This window comes from Castor canadensis, chromosome 11, assembly GCF_047511655.1.
Source record: "Castor canadensis chromosome 11, mCasCan1.hap1v2, whole genome shotgun sequence".
NCBI classification, from domain to species: domain Eukaryota; kingdom Metazoa; phylum Chordata; class Mammalia; order Rodentia; family Castoridae; genus Castor; species Castor canadensis.
Window position 1 is genome coordinate 30904926 of NC_133396.1, and position 21774 is coordinate 30926699.

General features: G+C 35.2%; 1 protein-coding gene across 10 annotated transcripts in view; it reads left to right on the plus strand.

The window, feature by feature from the left end:
* The window catches only part of Stxbp4 (syntaxin binding protein 4), a 201915-nt gene that overhangs the window by 63541 nt on the left and 116600 nt on the right, over positions 1 to 21774 (plus strand). For 9 of the 10 annotated variants that reach the window (XM_074046086.1, XM_074046092.1, XM_074046085.1 and 6 more), the window contains one exon: positions 10279 to 10455. In XM_074046086.1, coding sequence (XP_073902187.1) covers positions 10279 to 10455 — 177 coding nt within the window. Of the gene's footprint in view, positions 1 to 10278; positions 10456 to 10838; positions 16526 to 21774 lie in introns of those variants that run through there. The other variant, XM_074046094.1, reaches the window with a different exon arrangement.

Below are 21774 nucleotides of genomic sequence, written 5' to 3' on the forward strand. Positions count from 1 at the left end.
ACTCCCTTCCAACATTTAATATCTTTTCAGTGCAGGACTACAACGTGTCTACAATGCCATCTCATCTTTAGAGGGAAAAAGAAGGAAATGCATACATTTGATTCACTAGTGCTTCATTTTCCACTAAAAACCTTTACAAGGATCCCTCGTTCTACTCTTGTGGCCATTGCCACCTCCTTTCACCTGTTCCTTTAATGCCTGACAACTACTAATCTATTATCTGTCTCTGTACACTTTGTCTGTCATTCAAAAATGTTATACAAATGGAATCATACAGTATGTCACTTTCGGGGAACACTTTTGTGGTTCTTTTCACTCCGCACCATTCCCTTGTGATTCATTCAGATTGTCTATATCCATAGATTGCTCCTTTTTATTGATGACTGCATGTAAACTGGTTAAACTGGAATAAGAGTAAGATTGTAACAATGTCAGTGTTGAAGTTGTGACAATCTACTATAGTAATACAAGATGTAGCCACCAGGGGAAATTTGATGAGGAAAACATGAGAACTCTCTGTGTTATTTCTTACAACTGCCTATAAATCTACAGTTGCAGTTACCTTAAAAGACTAATGGAAAAACAACCTCTTTGAGAAATTATGAAGCTCTTATAATGATAGCTGACAATCTGATTGAAGAAGCTTCTTAAAAAAACCTAGTTGAATTTATTTTCAACATCAGTTACCTTTTTGTGATTCAGAAAATTACTCCTCTATTCTCCACCATTAGATGCTACCCAAGAAACTGCCTAAGGTAAAGAAAGCTTGCTTGGAAAATGAACATGAACACATAGCTTTGGGACTGCCCAGTTGCCATTCCTGTTTGCACAGACACCAGCCAGGCCTGGTGATTCACTGGAGGTGAATGTAGCATTCTAAGCAAGCACTGGCAAACAGAGGTGTTGCTATGGTTTAGATATGGTTTGAGTGTCTCCCTAGGTTCCTGTGTTGGAAGCTTTGTCCTCAATATGGACATACTAAGAGGTGATGCAACCATTCAAAGGTAGGAAGATCTTTAGGTCATTGGGAGGAATACCCTTGGAAGTTCTCACTGGACCCTTGTCTCTCCATGTTATCATTCCTTCTCAGCTACCTCTGACATGCACTTCCACAGTAATGCCATCTGCAGTGGACCCGTCATCAGAATAGGCACCATGCTGTTCAGACTCTCAGCTTTTAAAACTGTGATCTAAATAAACTGCTTTCTTTGCAAGTTACCCAGCCTGAGGAATTTCATTATAGCACCAAAAAATGGACTAATATGGGCTTCCATTTCAAAACCCCCATTTCCAAATAGTTGTTTCTCTTATTATAGATAAGATCTTACTACCTTAAGGATCTGAGAAAAAATTTATTACCGTATTTTTGTTATAGAAGTCATTTTAATTGTGTTAAATTAACTAAAATAGTAGAATTTTCAGTGTTGGAGGCATTTGGAAGGGAATTAATCTTACCTTTCATAGAAAACCTGTGGTTTGTTTGAATACAGTATTGCTTATAGGAGGTTGACCTACTTAGGTCTGATGATATTAGTGTTCTAAGGTTCATACCTTGAACCACTTATTTTCTGGCTCGTCAGGAATCACATTCCACAATTTCTCATCAGTTACTTCACATATGCCTATAATAACTTATTGGAGAAATTTGGCAAAAGAATTTTTAAAACATTTATTAAATACTTAATTTATATGAAGGCACTATGACAAGTACACATTCAATCTACGAGGACTTCTCAATCTATTAAGAAAAATAGATCAAAGCCATCACTTTCTTGGAAGCATTTCATTTCATAATAGGTGCCTTAGAGCTTGTAAGTCTTAGAAGCATATATGTATACAAAAGTAGCATTACCTTCTAAAATTTTTCATATTTAACTTCAAACAAATGCAAATGTCCAAAATTCCATTTTCAGTGCTGAGAGAGCACTTTTCAGGGTATTTCAAACATCTGCCTAGATGTTGAGCATTTTACGTTTCTTAATGTTGGAGCAATATATATTAATTTGACCAAAAAACTAGTAAATTTTACCTGAGGAGGAAGTAGTGATAAGCAGTTGGTGCCATAAAATCCTTATCTTGGCAGAGCTCACTACGTGAGAAACACTTTAGTACTCTTACTTGAATATGGGACTCATGAGGTTGTATAAATGATTTATTCACAAAATGTTTAAGTTAAAAATAAGACTTTTCTAGTTATACCTAACCACATAAATAAATCACTATTTGAATATATTTTACTGTGGTTTATTATCCACATTGCATAGCAAAAGATTGTTTATGAGCCTGGATTTCAAATTACGAACTTCATCAAAATTTCTCAATAATGAAGGCAGCTAATTTCCTGGTTGTGATTACTAGTGACCATGTGTCCCTTACCTTACCTATGACATTGCCTTCCCACTCCTGCTTTTTCCTCTTCCCAATCTCTGTTTTTCTCTTTTTTTCACATCAATATATGAGATCTCTTTACATTGTAAAATTATTAACCCTATTTCTCCCAACTCTGAGGCACATATTCAACCTGTATACAAATTGTTTACTAAGTGTTTTTGTGTTCTCAAATTCATTTTCTCGTTATGATTTCTCCTTTATTAAAGCTTAGAAAAAGTTCATTCATAGCTATATTTCAGAATGTATTTACCAAGACCTCCCCTCAGCTCTTTATTTAACTCATCAAAGAAAGTATTTTGTTTGGTATGTGGTATGAGATGAGAGTCTACACTTTACAGTTTTTTTTTCCCAAATGATTTGTTATAGCAACCATTTATTGCATTGTGGTATCACTATATTGTAGACTAGATTCTTACATAATCTTAAGTCTGTTTGGGACTATTTGGTCTTTACAGTTGCTTTCTCAATAAATATGTGTTGGATGAGTGACTGTTTTATCTATTTCCTCTTTGGCCAGCAAAACAACTGTTGTAGTTTTATATATGTCTTAAATCCTTGGACATGCCACACTTTGTTTTTTGCTCTCCTCCTCTCTCCTTTCCTCCCTCCTTCCCTCCCTCCCTCTCTCTCTGTTATTTTTATTTACCAATTCTCATAGATTTATTTAATTTTTTTTGTTTTTACCTGTAAATTTTGGACTCTTGGTCAAGTTCCTCCTAAACAAAATTGGATAAAAATTTTTTTCCAATTGAAGTAACTCCCTAAAGGTTAATTTGGATGGAATACATTTCTGTTTTAAAGACAGACTCTCTTATATCTTAAACTTTAGATGAATTGTGAATTTTTCAGTTCTAAGAAAATAGCCATTGAGTTATACCATGGTTCAATAAAGAGGATTTTAAACTAATTATAAAAGGAAGTTTCCAATACTGTAAATGTTCTCTTTTGGTTCATTTGTAACCAAAATTGGAAAATAGTTTTTATCTTTTATGTCAACCTCACTAAATATAAAAAAATAAATATTCATTGTTAAATATAATGTCAAAATGGGGTTCAAGCTAATTAACATTTGTATTGTGAACAAGTTTCACAGGAAATTTATCAGATAGGTGCACTTATATATCTGTTCTTGTTTAGGAACTCCTGTTCATAAAGGAGATTGAAATTGTTTCTTTGATTTTTCTTTGATATTCGGATGCAGAAATCACTTTTGCACTTTTTGAAGAATGAGGCAGCTGCAGGTAAAGAAGTTGACAGGTCTTGGGAGGATTAATTAGAGCTAATTATAATTTGATTGACCTGGTTTTCCTCTAGAAAGCTTAACCAAATGTTCCTTGCAAAGTGAGGGTTTTGGGTTTTTTCATACAAACTAAAGAAATCTTTTTTTCTTGACTCACAGTATCTATCAGTATTACACACTTTCACAAAGAAGTATAGCTACATAAATTGTAGAATCAAGGATTAGATGGAGTTGGAAAGGACCTTTAAGATTACATATAGTCCTTGAGACATATACTGTATTAAGTCATGCTGGAAGTTTGTAATTTTTAAGGATATATATATATAGTTATTTAAATTTCATATTTAATGAAAAAGGAAGAAATAAGCTTGTCAAAACAATTAAATATATCTGCCCCTTCCCAACCTTTGTATTTGCTTCATATTACTTGTTTTTGTATAATCTCATTTGATTGCTAAATACCATAAAAAGGGTCTTTTAAATTTATATATAAGGAGAACCTAATAAAATGATTTGCTTTTCACGATATGGTATTTCTCACAGCATGACTTATGGTTGCTATTGTAATTATTTAAATGATATATAGTTCTCATAGTCCCATAAAATTGAAGGCTTTTATGAAGGAATTTCCTATGAAAGCTTGTTGCCTAACAAAGTTCTCTAAGGCAATTATTATATATAAAAAGTGCAGTGTTCACTTTCATGATTTGTCAGCTTAGTTACATCTCATTTTTAGGTTAAGTGAAGAACTTGTTCACTGTAGATAGGATTTTTAGTCTCAGATAGCTTGTGTTCTAATTTAGTCAGCCAAGATCCTTTGATTTTAAAATGTTAGGTAATAAAATATTTTAATAACATCTCAGGGTAAAGACAGTAAATGCTAAGTAGTTTGTGATTAATTATAGATACATTATGAAAGATAAAAAAAGAGAGAAAGTTCATTTATACTAAAGTCATCTGTAAAAAAAAATAGAGGATGGAATCTGAGATAGATTTTTAAAGAACAAGTAAGAACTGGGTAAAAGAAAAAGTATGCACCTAGTGAAATAATGTGACCAAAAGCATCTTTGAGGGGGGAGAATTTAGTCTGGGAAATGTAATAAATTAATGTGCTTGGATATGATGATAATGAAGTAGAGTTGAATGTACTAAAGTGAGAAAGATTGATCTAGGACAAATAGTGGAGAACTTTGAAATATGGTGAGTGATGATAAATTTTATCATGTACCACGTACTTAGCTTTGTAACCTAAGGTGGAACCGGAGCAATAATTTAGTAAAATTGATCCTTCAAAAGTACACAGATTATATTACAGTTAAAAACACAGTAGGCAGGGTGATCACTCATGTAATTCTCATAGTACCCAAAATTGAGGTCGTAAAGACATGAACCAGTAATCTTATGGTTCAAATGGAAATTCAGAAATAGCAATGAATGACATCATAGAAACTTCAGTGCTTAATGACTGGCTAAGTAAGCTGCTGGAGTGGCAGTGGCTGGGTGCGTTCATGGAGAGGGAGAGAAGAAAAAGAAAGGATGAACCAATATCAAAGGTGCATAAAAAGTTCTGGAAATTCAAATTCTCCCCCAAATGTATCCTGGCCTACAGGGTAAGTTCATGAATGAATGAATATATCTGCAAAGCACTTGGAGATCTTCCTTTGAGAAGTATATTAAAAATATATCAGATACACAAGTTAAGGATACTAGATCCAACTTTTCACTCAACAGCCTTCTTCCTTCACTAGCCCTTAATCTTTTTCACAAGCAGTAGTAGGGCCAAGACCAAGAAAGGTTTCTCAATGAGTGAATGTTGGCAGCTGATAAGAAACATATTCTTTAGGGCTTCCTAGCACAAGTTACATTACACTAAAAACATTTATCTCTTTTCAATCCCCTGTTTTCTCCTGTCAGCCATTGACATTTGAAAGATTTACCAATTAGCTTAAAAAATTACGGAACTTCCAAGGTTCATGGAACAGATATGGTAGCCTAATTTCAAATATATGCAGTTCATGCTTCTTTCTGCTACTTTAGGGAGCCATTAGGACACATAACTAGAGAAGAAAAGGTTTTAAATAATTTTTGCTATCGTTAAAAATGACATGTGAAAATTATGTCTCCAAATAACTTCTCTGAAGTTTAAGAGCTGATATTACTAATTGAGTGTCTCAGGAAAAGAGAAAACCTTAATAAATTATCTAGTCAGGCTCTCTGATACCATAGGTGATGTGTCTATTTTTCCAAAAAAGTAAAAAGAGAGAACAGTGTACCAAGGACTATAATAATTTCTTTAACCCTCTTGTAGGAGTTGTTTTGATCTCAAAAGCTAGATATTATGTCCCACTATACAAATGAACACACTCAGAGACTCAGAGAATTATGCAGCCAGAAAATGAAAAGAAAAATCACGGATCTAATTTGCTGACCTAGATCTAAGTCCCATTCAAAACCCATGCCATTTTATTCTAGATAAGCACTCTATGTTGTATTACACCCCTAGCCCATGTTTTTGTTTTGTTTTGTTTTTATTCTAGATTTTGTTGCCTTGTGAGGAAAAAGTGCTCTATGTTCAGAAACACACAGCATATTGTCTGAGTTTATTCTGCCCTTTGTCCCAACACAATACCATAACTAACCAAAGTATTCGTAGCCTACAAAGATTTTCATTAGCTTGAATTACATTTTTAAAGAATTTGGTCTTATCTTTTCTAAAGATTCATTGTAAAATTGTGATGAAGAAAACCCTCATTTTACAGAGGGTTGGCGTGAGCTAAAGGCATTTCCTCAGTGTTGCCAAAAAAAAAAAAAAGCCATATTTCACTTCATAATTCAGGATTCCCTTCTGCTAAGTTTGCTCATACTAGCTAACATTTAAAAACGTGGATTGTGTTGATTTTTCTGATTTACTATTAAACCATAGATTTTTCTTTTAAGATCTAACTTTCTAACCTGAATTTAACTCTGCCTCATACAAAATAAGTCAGCAAATTGACAATGGTATTTGTCCTGATTGGGATTTCAGGCTCATGGTGAGGTGCTGGGAGAATTCTGGCTCAAATATTACTGACATAGGAGGCTGTGCAGTTATTTATTAGAAGACAGCCTGGGAGGAAAAGAGAAAGTGGATTGATGTGATCCTCTACTGCTAAATCTGGCACACTGCTGTTATCTTTTCTTTACTGCTTCCTCTAAAAAGTCGTCATTTCAATGCACTAATCTTTTAAACAGCCATTCAATGGGAATTGGGCTAGAACTTTGCTAAGGGGTCACATTCACCAGCCTGACAGTTATACATTTACAAAAGAAATAGCATGAATTTATTCAGCATCAAAACCTCTGCATCTTTTACCACCCAACTGCATTTCACACTGTATTACTGTCAGTGCACTATAATGGCTGTAGAAATTCCATCCAGATTCTTCATTTAATTAACTAGCATTCTTTGAACAAAAACAAAAGTGCTGTTTTTATAGAGGAATAAAAGCTACATGAAGTGAGTGTGAAGGAGACAAATCATCAAATTAGTTATTCTTCATTGCGGCTATGGTGAATTTTCTGCCCGTCCTCTTTCACTTCAGAGGCCTTTTTTTTTTTTCAGCTTGATTGAATAGGAAATGGGGAGCAGTGTAGTGACCTTGAATGTGTCTGAATCTACTGTAATGGCCACATCCTAAGCTAAGGCAGGCTGGCACTGATGTTATTATCACCTAAGAGTGATGTTTTTAATTTTTTTTCTATAGTCAATGAGGTAGTATGCAACAGTAACCAAGAATATGAACTTTATAACTGGACTGCATGGATTCAAATCTCAGTTCTGCAACTTACTAGGTTTGTGATTCTGAGCAAGTTACTTAACCTTTCTGTGCTTTAGTCTTCTGTCTATAAAATGAGGATTATAATGGATATACCTCATATCACTGTGAACAGACTAGCTGAGTCAATACATAAGACACTTAGAACAGGGCTGTCACAGTAATCCATTTTCTCCTGTATGTATAGCAACCCCCTAGTGTGAAGGTGCTTTGCTGGTCACTTTACTAGGTCACCTGCACTGAACTGACAGATGTGGTGGGCAAGGAAGATGTCCATTTCTTTGCCAAGTGCCTTTCTACTATAAGACAATTACTTTTACATACAAAGAGATAAGTTCTTTGAAGTCAAGGGTACAGAAGGCTGGTCACATCTCTCCATTCTGCACCTTGCTGTTAGGTTTACCTCTTAAACAATTTTTACATAATACTGGGGATTCAGGGACTGAACCCAGGGTCAAGTGCCCTACCTCTTGAGCCACACACCCCCAGCAATCCTTTTGCTTTTAGATTCTTTTTCAGATAGGGTCTTTTGCTAACTTTGCTGGGGCTGTGATCCTCTTATACTTCCACCTCCCTGAGTAGCTAGAACTACAGGTACGTGTCAACATGACTGCCTGCCCCCCCTTCCTTTTCCTATTCTCGAGACTTCCCTGGATTCAAGCTCCATTGCCTTTCTTGCCGTTTCTGCCAGCACATGGCCCTCCCCAGCCTTTGATAGTATTAGTATTTGTACTAATTCTAGTTATTTCCCTATGGCAGCCTCTATTCTAATCAAAATCTATACAGCACTATTTCTCAAATGTGCCACATTCCTTCCTGGCTTTCTTCTTTTGTTCCTATGTGGTTTCTACTTTTGGTTTTACTTGTCTAACATACCTTCCTTCCTTCATTTATCTAAGTTATATCTGATGTTCTAAGCTGAGCCAGAGAAAGGGCAGCATCATTTGCCCCTTTGTATTTTTATCACATAACATGATTGTCTAGATGCAGTCACTGCTAAACAAATGTTATTGATGCCCTAAACTGGGATCTCTACTTCCACACTGTATTTGGAATCTGTTTTCTACCATCTCTACCACTGTCACCCTTTTCCAAGCTACAATTAGTTTTGCCTGTCCCCTTCCTCTTCTTTCTACTTCCACTCTTGCCCTCTGCTAAGTCTACTGGCAACAAAGCAGTGAGAGTAATCCTTTTAAAACTTAAGTCAGCTTCTGTCACTTCTGAGCTCAAAACTCTCCGGTCACTTCCCGTCTCACCCAGTATGAAATGGAAGGCTTTAGAATAACATGTAAACCACTCCACTCTTAACCCACCTTCATACTCACTCTTGTTACCACTCTGTCCTCAAATCCTACTACTCACCCTCTTCCTTTCCCCTACTGCTCACTACCTCTGCTCCACTGGCCTCCTTGCTGTTCTCTAATGAAAAAGCACAATCCCATCTCATGAACTTTGTACAAGCAGTTTCCTTTGCTTAGAAATGCTCCTTGAGAAATCATGGCTCCATCCCTTCAGTGGGTCTCTGAAGATGCTTTCTCTATGAAATTTTCACTGATAATCCCTACTGTCTGTCTCTCCAAATTAGAATGTGGACTTTGAGGGGGACAGAGGGAGAATTTTCTGTCTATACTGTTCACTGCCTATTCCTGAAACTGACACATATTAAGTATTTAATAAATAATTATTGAATATATGAGTGAAAAACTGACCCTTAAGAATATGTTTACATTCCTAACTCTCAACATTTCAAATGTATTTAGTCTCCAACAAAAGCAAATGCCCTATCACAGCTCCAAGAACATTTTGAAAGCCTTAGTTTAATATCAGCCATGGCAAGTGGAGCAGAAACTTCCATTGCAGAGAAGAGAAAAGCCTTCATCAAGTAAAGAAAAAGACATGGTTTACAGTGTAATACCCACCATGTTAAATTGTATTGGTGTCCTCAGGGACTGTCTTTGACCCAGCACCAAGACACATTTTGAGAAAGCAAGTGGTTTTTTCCCACCCTCAACTCATCCTGAAGTGGAGAGTACAGTTAGTGTCTGAGGGATTTTTGTTTCATTTTATTTTGTCATTTAAAGGCAGAGTAAAATGGTGAAAGAAGAGCATCAGTGTTGGAGTCAAACAGATGTGGGTTCAAATTCTGACACTACATGTCATTAAATAGGCTATGTAACTTCTCTGAGTCTGTTAGCTCCTTCATGTATGAAATGATTTGCCCTTCTCTCAGTGCTGTTCTAAACATTAAATGAGTAAAGATCAGTGAAGCACCTGAGATACAGCATGTATTTAATAACTCTCTTATGAACATTGCATCCTGCAGATGAATTCCACCTTTTGGCTTAAGCCAAAAGCAAGACATAACAGACTGATGTCTAGGAAAAAGCTTTTTGCCCCTGGGGCTTGGTCTAAGCTTTTCATCTCTCAACAGCATCTGATGAAGCTACAAGAGCCTTCTTAGAACATGAGCTCTATTACCTACTTGAATTTTGCTGTAGCCCACATTTTTTTTTTTTATCTTTGGACCAGTTCCTATTCTTCCATTTTCCATTTTCAATTCTCTTTAGCTTCCTTTATTTTTTCAGATGTTATGCTAGATATGTGAAGTTAGAAGCCATACTGAAAAATTTCTGTGAAACCAACAAAGGAAAGAGTAAAACCAGGCAGCTAGTCCACATAATAGAATAAAATGTATATTAATTTTTAAATGGAGCAACATACATGTATTAAGTTTTAGAATTATAACTGAGAAAGTATTTTGGTTAGACCATGGGTCTATTTTTATCTGTTTTTTTTTTCTTTTTTCATTGACAATAACTTTGAACTCTTTAGGAAGCCAAAGCTGTAGTTGAAGAAACAAGAGCTCTGCGAAGTCGGATTCATCTTGCTGAGGCTGCACAGAGGCAGGCACATGGAATGGAAATGGACTATGAAGAAGTGATCTGTCTGCTGGAGGCTGAGATTGCAGAGCTAAAGGCTCAGCTTGCTGATTATTCTGACCAAAATAAAGTAAGCAAAGCAGTCCTCTCTCCTAGTTACCATGGTTTCCTTGCTGCTGTCATGTATCCTGTTTTCATTTTCTTTCATCTGCACTTCTAAACTAGGTCAGTGTTTGTCTTCTATTATTCAATGATAGGGTGATGTGTTGTGAGGAGGGTGATGTGAAGGTTGTGTGCCTGCCTTTATGCACATAGCTTTGGGATTGAAGAGCATGTGCCCTGAATTTATTTGGGTCATTGGTCAGTGTTGTTCTGTTCAGGCATTCAGTCATGGTTCTATTCAGCATTTAATTGATTACATTGGTTTTCTTTTTCTGTTTCTGAACTTTCTAATTTGTTGTGTGGGGAAAGGAAAAGAGGGAATTCAAGGAATCTGTTTTGCTCTTTGATTAGAGCACCGAAAGAAGTTTGAAAATTGAAGAAGTTTTGCACAAGGCCCAGGATAATCAGCGTGAAGAAACTAAGTTTGAATTTTTTTTTTACTTTTAATGTAAGATTTCCTAAATTAGACTCTACTAGAAGATCTTGCAATTCCAATAGCAAAAATCTGAATGGTTTTTAGGAGGCAATATAAACTGTTCTTCAAGTAAATTTTTTATTATATGAATTTTTTTTACATTGTACACTATATTCATTGAATAGTCTTCAAACACTGTTGTAGACATGCACATTTTTGCTTACTGAAGTAAGAGAGAAACTTGAGTAAGTTGAAATAGACATTTTAAAAGTTAATACAGTATTCAATTATAAACATGGGTATTTGTGGACATCATGCAAATTGAACATTTTATGAATAGTTAAGCATAAAAGGGTTAAATTCTCTAAATATACCAAATGAAAATGAAGCTAGTTTTACAAAAGCAAAATTTAGAAATATCTGAAATTTCCTTTGCAGTCATTTTTTGCAATTACTATAGTTACTTTTAGAGGGAAATTAACATGTATTTAATATCTTAATTTTTGATTTTTTGTTTTTGTTTTTGTGTAGTACTGGGGATTAAACCCAGGAACTCATGCATGCTAGGTCACATTCTATTGCTAAGCTCATTCCATCACTCTTATTAAAGCCTAAAGTAAGCCAGTAACCTGTCTCTGAAAACAATCTTTTTTAAAAATATTTTTAAAGAAGAAATATTAGATGATATTAGACAAGCATCTCAACATTCAACATTTTCTAATATCAATTCCAGTGAAGAAAGAGAAAAAAACTTTTCTAATAAAATTGAAATTGCTTAAAGAGACAAGATGTTACAGAATGAGGATGCAAATACTAACTATAAGGTACAGATTATTTTACTTACAATGCTTCTATTTTTCATTTTAACTTCCCTTATTGTATCTATCTATTTACTTATTTGTGTTAGGATTTATTTTTTATTTACCTACAGTTTAATAAATAAAACATTACTAGTACCATTGAGTCCACATAGTATCTCTCTACTTGCATTCACTTCCCTTGCTCTCAGAGGTAACAACTGTCCTGAATTAAGTGTTCATCATATTCTTTGCAGTTTTACTACTTCTGTACATATGCCTTAACAATATATTCTTTGGTTTTACTTGCTTATCAATGTTACAGAAAGTATCACTCAGACTTTCTTGAGTCAATATTCTGGTTTTTCAATTCATGCATTTGAAATTTTTAGGTAGCTCATGTCTTTTCAATCTTTCTTTGTATGCCATTGCATGGCTATCCTACAGTGCAGTTATCCATTCTGCATTTAATGGGCAGTCCAGTTATTTCAGAATTTCTATTATGAGTGATGTTGCTAAAAACAATTTCCTACTTATATCCTGCTCCACATGGGTAAGTTACCTGAGAGAAGTAAAATTGCTAGGTTGAATGATAATTGTTTGTTGAACTTTATAAGGAAATAAATACCTAGTCATGTTTGAAATTGTTTAAAACAATTTGGACCCTCACCAATAATGAGTGAAATGTGCCATTTCTTGTTAACAACTTTGCTTTCTTGCTACTTTTAATTTTTATCATTGGGTAGGTGTATTAAGTATTATGTCATTCTACTTTAATTTGAATTTCCCTGGCTACTAATGACTTTGAGACAGTGATGTGCTAGGATCATCTGACACTGGTTTATGAGAACTGATTACATGTGTCTCTTCTTAACTCTGTGTTCAGTGGCATTATATTGGTAGTTTGAAGTCAGCCAAGATGGGGTTTTTAATATCCCCAAATACTATAAACCGGGGTCCCCCCCTATAGCCAGTTGAACATATGTTTATTATTTATTAGCATTTGTGTTTCTCTGTGAAACCTCTGTTCATATCTTTTGACCATTTTTTCCATTGGGCTGGCTTTTTCATAGACATGTATGATGTTTCTTTTGGTTATTATTCCTTTAGTAAGTAATATGTTATAAAAAAATTACTCTCCCAAATTTGTTTCTTGTCTTTTTTTACCCTATGATGAAATGACAAGAGTTCTTATTTTCATGCAATCAGATTTCCCTCATATCTTTTTAAGAGTCTTTCCATTGCTAAGAATATAAAGATAATCTAACTGGGGATTGAATTCAAGGCCTTTTGCTTGGTAGGCAGGGACTCTATCACCTCAGCCACTTCACCAGCCCTTTTTGTTAGCTCTTTTTGAGATAGGTCTCACTTTGTGCCCAGGCCTGCCCGGATCATGAGCCTCCAACCCTGCATAGCTGGTATAACAGGCACATGCCACCATTGATTGATATGAGCTCTCACAAACTTTTTGCTTGGCCTGGCCTTGAACTGCAATCTCTACCCAATCTCCACCTCCCAAGTGACTAGTATTACAGGTTTGAGCCACTGTACCCAACAAAATATTCTTTTTTTAAATGTGGTTCTAAAAGTGTTTAAGTTTGATTGGTCTATAATTGGTTTTCTGGCCTTATATAAGGTGAGGATCCATTTCATTCTTCCTTTATTTTAAATGAATAACCAATTCTCTCATCATTTATTGAAAAACCCCTTCTTTCCTAATTGATCTGCAAACCAACTCTCACATATCATTTCATATGTGTGTGGCTCTCTGTTTCATGGGTCTGTTTATGCCTCTGCAAATAGTATAGTATGTTGCTTATTATATACAGTAACTCTTAATATTTGACCATTCTGCCTAGTTCTTCTCCTTCAAAAGCATGTTATTACATGCCCCTTTTTATCTTTTATTATCTATTTTAGACTTAGCTTATCAATCACAACAAAAGAAAACACCTATTACAGTTTTTATTGAAGTTCTATTAAATAGATAGGCTAATTTGGGAAGGGTTCCCATATTTTCTTTTTATGTTCACTGATGCACAGAAAAGTTAATTATATTGTTGTCAGAAAATTTAGCTTATAGGATAACTCTTCAAAATTTGTTGATGTTTCTTTCATGCATTAATATGCAGTTGGTGTTTACAAATGGTCAAAGTGAGCTTTAAAAGAATTCTGCAAGATGATGAATTAAAAACTTCCTCTGTTTCATTCCTTGAATGTGAAGAGTCAGATTACTAAGGAGAGGCTATATTATGAACAGAGAGAGAGAGAGGAAGAGCATTAGGAATCATGACAGATGGACAGGATAGTTGCAAAGCACATAGAAACACACAGGTGACAGACAAAACTAGGTAACAATTTATAGTTCTAACATCAGCTCCTAAGGAAGAAGAAAAGGCAGAAACACACCACTAAGGTAAGCCAGATGTCCCTGGTGGCAGACTGGGAGACCTAGCCAGAGGCAAAGCTCACACTTCCCACAAGCCTTAAAACCAGTGTGGGGATTTGGTGTGGCATTGACTAGTACTGCATGTCAGGCCAGCATTGGAGAAGGAAAACATTCTGTCATCCCCATATATCATACTGCTATGAGCCAGACATCATCTGGCTATGTGGAGGCCTATGTTTAAGACAGAGCCACTGTGGGGTCCTGAAAACAAGGAACAATAGCAGGTCAGGGAGCCTGGAGACACTGTGGCATGGTGTCTGGTCAGGAGATAGCCATGAGAGGTGTCATGGAAAAGGAGAATGTCTGACATGGTTCCATTGAGAAATTTAAGCAGCAAGGAGCTCAGGTAGTGACAGGCATGGTTGTGGATGGTCCTGCCCTCTTTGATGAAAGCAAGCCCATCACCTGAGGATCACTGAAGAAAAAGAGCTCCAAGTCTGGCAGTGTGCTCAGTCTCTACCTTCTAGATATGTGGGGGTTGTTAATGGGTAGGATTGAGAGCTCTGAGTACAGACCTACCCACCATGTAATTTCTCTAGCCTCCTCCCCCTCACTGTATAGTTAACTGGTGGGTGGGGTCTGTAAATGCTGAGACCAGCAGGCAGAGTTCTTTTCTCAATTCCCCTACTGTATTGTGGAACCCAGTTCTTCCCCACTCTCTGATACATTGAGCAGACACTTCTAGGCTAGGACAAACTGAGGGGCCTGTGGAGCAAGTAGGAATCTGCCTGGCCACTAGGCCGCTAAGTTCCTTGAGATCAGCAGTAACTCTCAGTACATGAAGTAGAGAAGCTGCTAAAATAAAAACAGCCTAAAAGCAGACAACGGACCCTAACTAGGGTGCCCGCAGCCCACATACAGCAATAAACTGTTTACTAGGAACTGCAAGAGACTACAGCTAGTTTTCTCTCTGATGCTGGGTATTGGGGCCAGTGCCCTGAGCACATGGGCAAATGTTTGGTTACTGAGCTCAAGTCCACTGGTGAGAAACTATACTTCAATCCTGCCACTACACAGTCTGGCCTGAACATCGAGACTGCTTCAATTGAAAGACTACAGGTGAATAAAATCTCCAACCAATGACTTGGTCTTAGATGTGTAAATCCCAATGCAGAAACATAAGAAATATGAACAAACAAGGCAACAAGATTGCTCTAAAGTTCAACAGTTCCACAATAATTGACTCTTAGGATAGTGAAGTGGATGAAATCTTAAAACATTAAAAAAGAATGATTATAAGAGTGACCAATGAAATTAAAGTGAATGTGAATAAACACCTAAGTCACTTCTAAGAGAATACAAATACACAGCGATGAAATAAGGAAGACACTGCAGGATGTGATAGAGGAATTCAATAAAGACATAGAAATCCTGAAAAGAAAAATTGAAATTCTGAAAATGAAAAGTTCAATAGCCCAAATTAAAAAAAAAAGGATAGAATATCAGGACTTGAAGACAAGGTAGATGAATTAGAGTAAGGGGGAAAAGTTAAGAAAGTATAAAAGGGACATTCAAGACCTCTGAGACGTGGTTCATCAATGAACCATGAGCATAGGAGAAGAAGAGGTATAAGGTAAAGGCATAGAAAATATATTCAATAAAATAATAGCAGAAAATTTACCAAATCTTGGAAAAAGATGGTCTTTCAGGTAGAGGAGGCTTTTGGACAACCAAACTCAAGACCAGAAAAGAACCTCACCATGTATTATAGTTAAAACACTGAATATACAGAACAAGGAAAGAATATTGAAATCTAGAGGAGAGAAGCACCAAGTCACATTTAAAGGCAAACCTGTCATAATAATGGCAGATTTCTCAACAGAAACTCTAAAAGCCAGGAAGATATGGAATGTTGGTATTTCAAGCCATGAAAGAAAATATTTGCCAACCTAGATTATATCCAGCAAAGAAGCTATCATTCATAATTGAAAAAATAAAAACCTTCCACAATAAACAAAAACTATTTATGACCTCTAAACCATCCCTGCAGATGATACATAAAAGTATCTTACACACAGAGAAGAGGAAGATAAACACCACCATGAAAATGTAAGACAAAAATGATTCTACCCATATGAGTAGATAAGCAAATAAGGTTTAGGAAAGATGCAAACACAAAAACAACAAAATGACCAGAGTTACTACAAATAAATAACATTGAATGTTAATGGTGTCAATTCTCCAGAATAGACACAGTCTTGTGAATTGAATTATGCAGTCATAATGTGTACCCATGTTTACCGCAGTTCTCGTCACAATAGTCAAACTGTGGCATTAGAAGAGGTACCCATCGAACAATGAGTGGATAAGGAAAGAGAGAGAGAGAGAGAGAATGTGTGTGTGTGTGTGTGTGTGTGTACCATGCAATATTACTTAGCCATAAGGAAAATTTATTTTATTTGCATGAAAATGTATGGAGCTGGAGATCATGCTGGGCAAGATAAGCCAAGCTCAAAAGGCCAAATATCACACGTTCTCTCTCATCTGCTGGCCCTAGATCTAAAATGATAATAATGGGGCATGAATGTATATAGGTGATTGTCTAGGGGAATTAGCAGGAGGGGGAAAGAAAGGATACCGAGGGGTGTAGAAGGTGGAAGTACACTTCATATATATATATATATGGAGACAACATGGTGAAAGTCACCAAACACTGTTTGAAGGGGAAGGGAGAGGGAGGAAAAGAATGAGAATGGAGGAGGTGACCTTGTTCAAGATACACTGTATGCATGTATGAAATTATCATAATGAAATCCCCTCCTATTATTAATGTATAACAATCAAAAAATAAATAAAAATTATACACACATACATGTATTTAAAAAAAATCAAGACCCAAAAATTTGTTGTCTGCAACAGATGTGCCTAACTGGCAAAGACAAGCATAGGTTTCAAATAAGAGGATGAAAAAAGATACTCCAAACAAATGGAGCCTAGAGGCAAGCAGGAGTAGTTATCCTCATATTCTGGCAAAGCAGACTTCAAACCAAAATTAAAAGAAACAAAGAAGATCACATTGAGAAAGAGAACAATCAATCAAAAATATAGCAATTGAAAACATATAAGCACCAAAAATCAGCTTAACCAATTATATAAAAACAAACACTACTGGATATAAAGGCAAACCAGGAGATGGAAAGAAATTAGAAAGATCCGGGTAGATTAATGAAATGGAGACCAAAAGACAAATACAAAGAATGAATGAAACAAAGACTTGGTCCTTGGAAAATATAACAAGATTGAATAACCTTAGCCAAACTAACCAAAAGAAAAAGGGAAAAGATCCACATTAATAAAATTAGATATGCAAAAGGGGATATCACAACAAATACCAATGATATTCAGAGAATGATTAGAGAATACATTGAAAACTGATATTCCAATAAACTAGAAAATCTAGAAGAATTAGATAAATTTCTAGATGCATATAACCTACCAAAATTACTCAAAGAGAGTATCAACAACTTAAGCAAATCTACAATAGGCAATGAGATTGCCTTTGTTTGTCTCCAAACAAATAAAAGCCCGTGACAGAATGAATTAATTGCTGAATTCTACCAGACCTTTTTTTTTTTGGAACTAGGATGTGAACTGAGAGCTTCATGCTTGACTGACAGGTGCTCTGCCACTTGAGACAATCCACCAGCCTTTTTTGTGTTGGGTATTTGAGATAGGGTCTCCCACACTATTTGCCCAGGCTGGCTTCACACTGTGATCCTCTTGATCTCTACCTCTTAAGTAGCTAGGATTACAGATGTGAATCACCAGTGCTGGGCTCTACTGGTATTGAAGAACCAACACCAATAATCCCAAAATTATTCCATAAAAGGAATAGGGAAGGAACCAAACTTACTCTGTGAAGTCAGTATTACCTTGATACCAAAACTGTATAAACACACACACACACACACACACACACACACACACACACACACACACAGAGAATACTATAGAGCAATTACTTTGGTGAACATAGATGCAAAACTTGATAAAATAATTGCAAACTAGATCAAACAACACATTGAAGGAAAATTCACCATGATCAAGTTGGTTTCATCCCAGGATGAATTCAACATACACAAATCAATAAGCACAATACAGTATATAAGCAGAATAAAGGACGATAATTATAGAACCATCTCAATAAATGCAGAAAAAGTCTTTGACAAAATTGAACATCCCTTAGAAAAGTTCTAAAGAACCTTGGAATTGAAGGAACATACATCAACATAATAAAAGTTATATACAACAAACCTATAGACAGTGTTGTACCAAATGGGGAAAAACCAAAAGCATTTTCTCTGAAATTAGGAACAATGCAAGCATATCCAGTTTCTTCATCCTGATACAGTATAGTGCTTGAGTTCTTGACCAGAGCAATAAAGCAAGAGAAACATAAGTGATACCAATATGAAAGGACAAAATCAAAGTATCTCTCTTTGCAGATGATAGGATCCCATACTTAACAGACCCTAAAGACTTTGCCAAAGAACACTTTAGATATGATAAACACTGTTGGCAAAATATCAGGATACAAAATTAACATACAAAAATCAGTAGCTTTTCTATTTATTAGAAATAAAGAAACTAAGAAAGAAAAAAATCAGAAAAATAATGCCATTCATAATAACCTCAGAACAATCCAGTAATAAGCTTAACTAAGGAGGTGAAAGCATCTATAATGAAAACTATAAATACTGAACAAGACACTAGGAGATGGGAAGAATTAATACTGTGAAAATGGCTACATTACTGAAAGAAATCTATAGATTCAATGCCTTCCACATCGTAATTCCAATGTCATTCTTCATAGAAATAGAAAGGAAAAATCAATCTTAAAGTTCACATGGAAGCATAAGAGATCCTTAATAACTAAAACAATTCTGAGCAAATAGAGCAATGTTGGAGGTGTCACAATACCTGACTTCAAATTATACTACAGTCATATAAACAAAAACAGCATGGTACTGGCACAAAAACATACATATAGACCAATAATATACAATAGAAGACCCAGATATAACCCCACTGAAGTACTGCCATCTGATTTTTCTCAAATGTGCCAAATAACACACGTTGGAGAAAAAAAAAGTTTCTTCCACTAATTTTGTTGGGAAAGCTGTATATCCACATTTAGAAGTCTGAAACTTCATGCCTATCTCTCCCCCTGTAGAAAAATCAATTCAAAATGGACCAAAGACATTAATGTAAGCCTTGAAATTTTGCAATTGCTAGGGGAAAACACTTAAAGATATAGGCATAAACTGTTACTTTCTGAACTGGACACCAATAGCTGAGGAAATAAGAGCAAGAATTAATAAATGGGTTTGCATCAAATTAAAAAGCTTCTGCTGTGCTGGAGGAGTGGCTCAACTAGTAGAGCACCTGCCAAGCAAGCATGAGACCCTGAGTTCAAGCCCCTGTGCCACCAAAAAAAAAAAAAAATGTAAAAGGAAATAATTACCAGAATGGAGAGACAGCCTGCAGAATGGGAGAATATCTAGAATATATAATGAGCTCAAAAAAATTACACAGCAGAAGCACAGTTAATGAATCATCAAATGAATGGAACAGACGGTTCTCAGAAGCAAAAGTACAAATGGTAACCAGATACACAAAGAAATGTTTGACATCCTTATCCATAAGGAAAACACAAATCAAAACTACACTGAGATTTCATGGCACCCCAATCAGAATGGCAATCATCAAGAAAACAAACAAACACAAATATTGGTGAGGATATGGGGGAAAAGGAATCCTTATACACTGTTGGTAGGAATGTCTCTTAGTGCAACCACTATGGAAAATAAGTATGAAAGTTCCTCAAAAAACAACTAAATACTACATATGATCCTGCTATTCCACATAGCTATAAGAATGTAAGATACGTGCACACCCCTGCTTATAACAGCAGTATCCCCAAGATATAGAATCAGCCTAAGTGTCCATCAACTGATAAATGGAATAAGAAATGTGGCATACACACACACACACACACACACACACACACACACACACACACAATGGAGTATTATTCAACTCTATAGAAGGAAATTATGACATTTGCAGGAAAATGGATAGAATGAGAGATCATGATATTAAGTGAAATAAACCAGACTCGAAAAACAAATATCAAATATTTTCTCTTTGTGGAAATACTGGAGTTTGAAGTCAGGGCCTTGTGGTTCCTTGGTGGGTGCTTGGCCACTTCAGCCACTCTCCCGCCAGCTGTTTTCTTTTGTATTCAGAATCTAGACCTAGGACTCAAGGTGTGGCTCAAGCAGTAAAGTGCTTGGTTTGCAAACACAAAGTCCTGAGTTCAAACCCCAGTCCTAAAAAGAAAAAAAAAAGTATCTAGACCTACAAATAATGAAAAACAGTGGTATTGAGTGTAAAAGGTGGATCTAATGGGAGAGGAGAATGTAAACAAACGGTGATGGGGGGTGAATATGATTGAATTAAATTGCATTATATGCACATACGAGAATAGAATAATGAAACCCATTAAAATCGTTTTAAAATGGCTGTGTGAGTGTTAAGAAAGTGTCACAGCGTGGCCAATATGATCAAACTATATTATGCGTGTATGGAAATTGATATATGCTAGTAGAAAATTTAAAAATAAGTAACCAAAATAAAAATTTGAAAATTAAATCATTTAAATACTTAATAATAACTTTAATAATCCTTAATCATAAACATACTCAATTTTATTAATTTTCATCCATGTAAATTAATAGCTACAACCTATAAATCTAATGATTTTAATAATGCCTTAAGTTTTTAATTCTTTGATAAACAATTTTAATAGAGTGCTTAATCTTCTTTTGGTCTTGTATTTACATTTTTATTTCTAGTTTCACTGCATCATTGTCAAAAATAAGTATTCATACTCTTGATTTTCATATAGACGTTCCTTGCAACCTAGATTACGATGAACTTTTATAACTTTCTTTTGATCTTTGAAAAAGAGATATTCTCTATTAGCGGAGGGTGAATTTCCATATATATTTAAAGTGGGTTATCAGCTATAATGTTTAGTTCCTCTGTAATTTTGTCTTATCAAAGTCTCAAACTGTGATTGCAGTTTTCGATTCTGGAATTTCTAAGTTTAGTGATCTTTTTATCTCAAAAATATTCTAACTAGTGTACATGAAGTATGACTGCTGTCACTGACTTACAACATTTCAACAGTGTAAAGTACATGTCTCATTCACTTCTTCTTTGTCTGATATCACTACCCTTGTTTTTTGCATTTTCTAGTTTTCTTTGGCACTACTGTTATTTTTGACCTTTCTGCATCTTTCTATTTTAATTTCTGCATCTCTTATAAACTGCAGTAGCTTGATTTTATTTTAAGGTTTAATCTTAAAATATTTCTTGTTTAATGGTGGTATTTAATCCATCATATTTGGGATAATAATTTGTAACATTTGGTAGCTATTGTCATCTTATTTTTTATTTCTTTTATATAGCTGTACTATATTTTTCAAATTTCATTTAAATGACCTTTACATTGAGATTGTGATTTATTTTATAATTCTTAATATTTGTCTTACATTTCAAAGCCATATTAATAAAAATAAAAGCATTCATTCATCTAAAAAACAGAATTCTGCAGTTGTT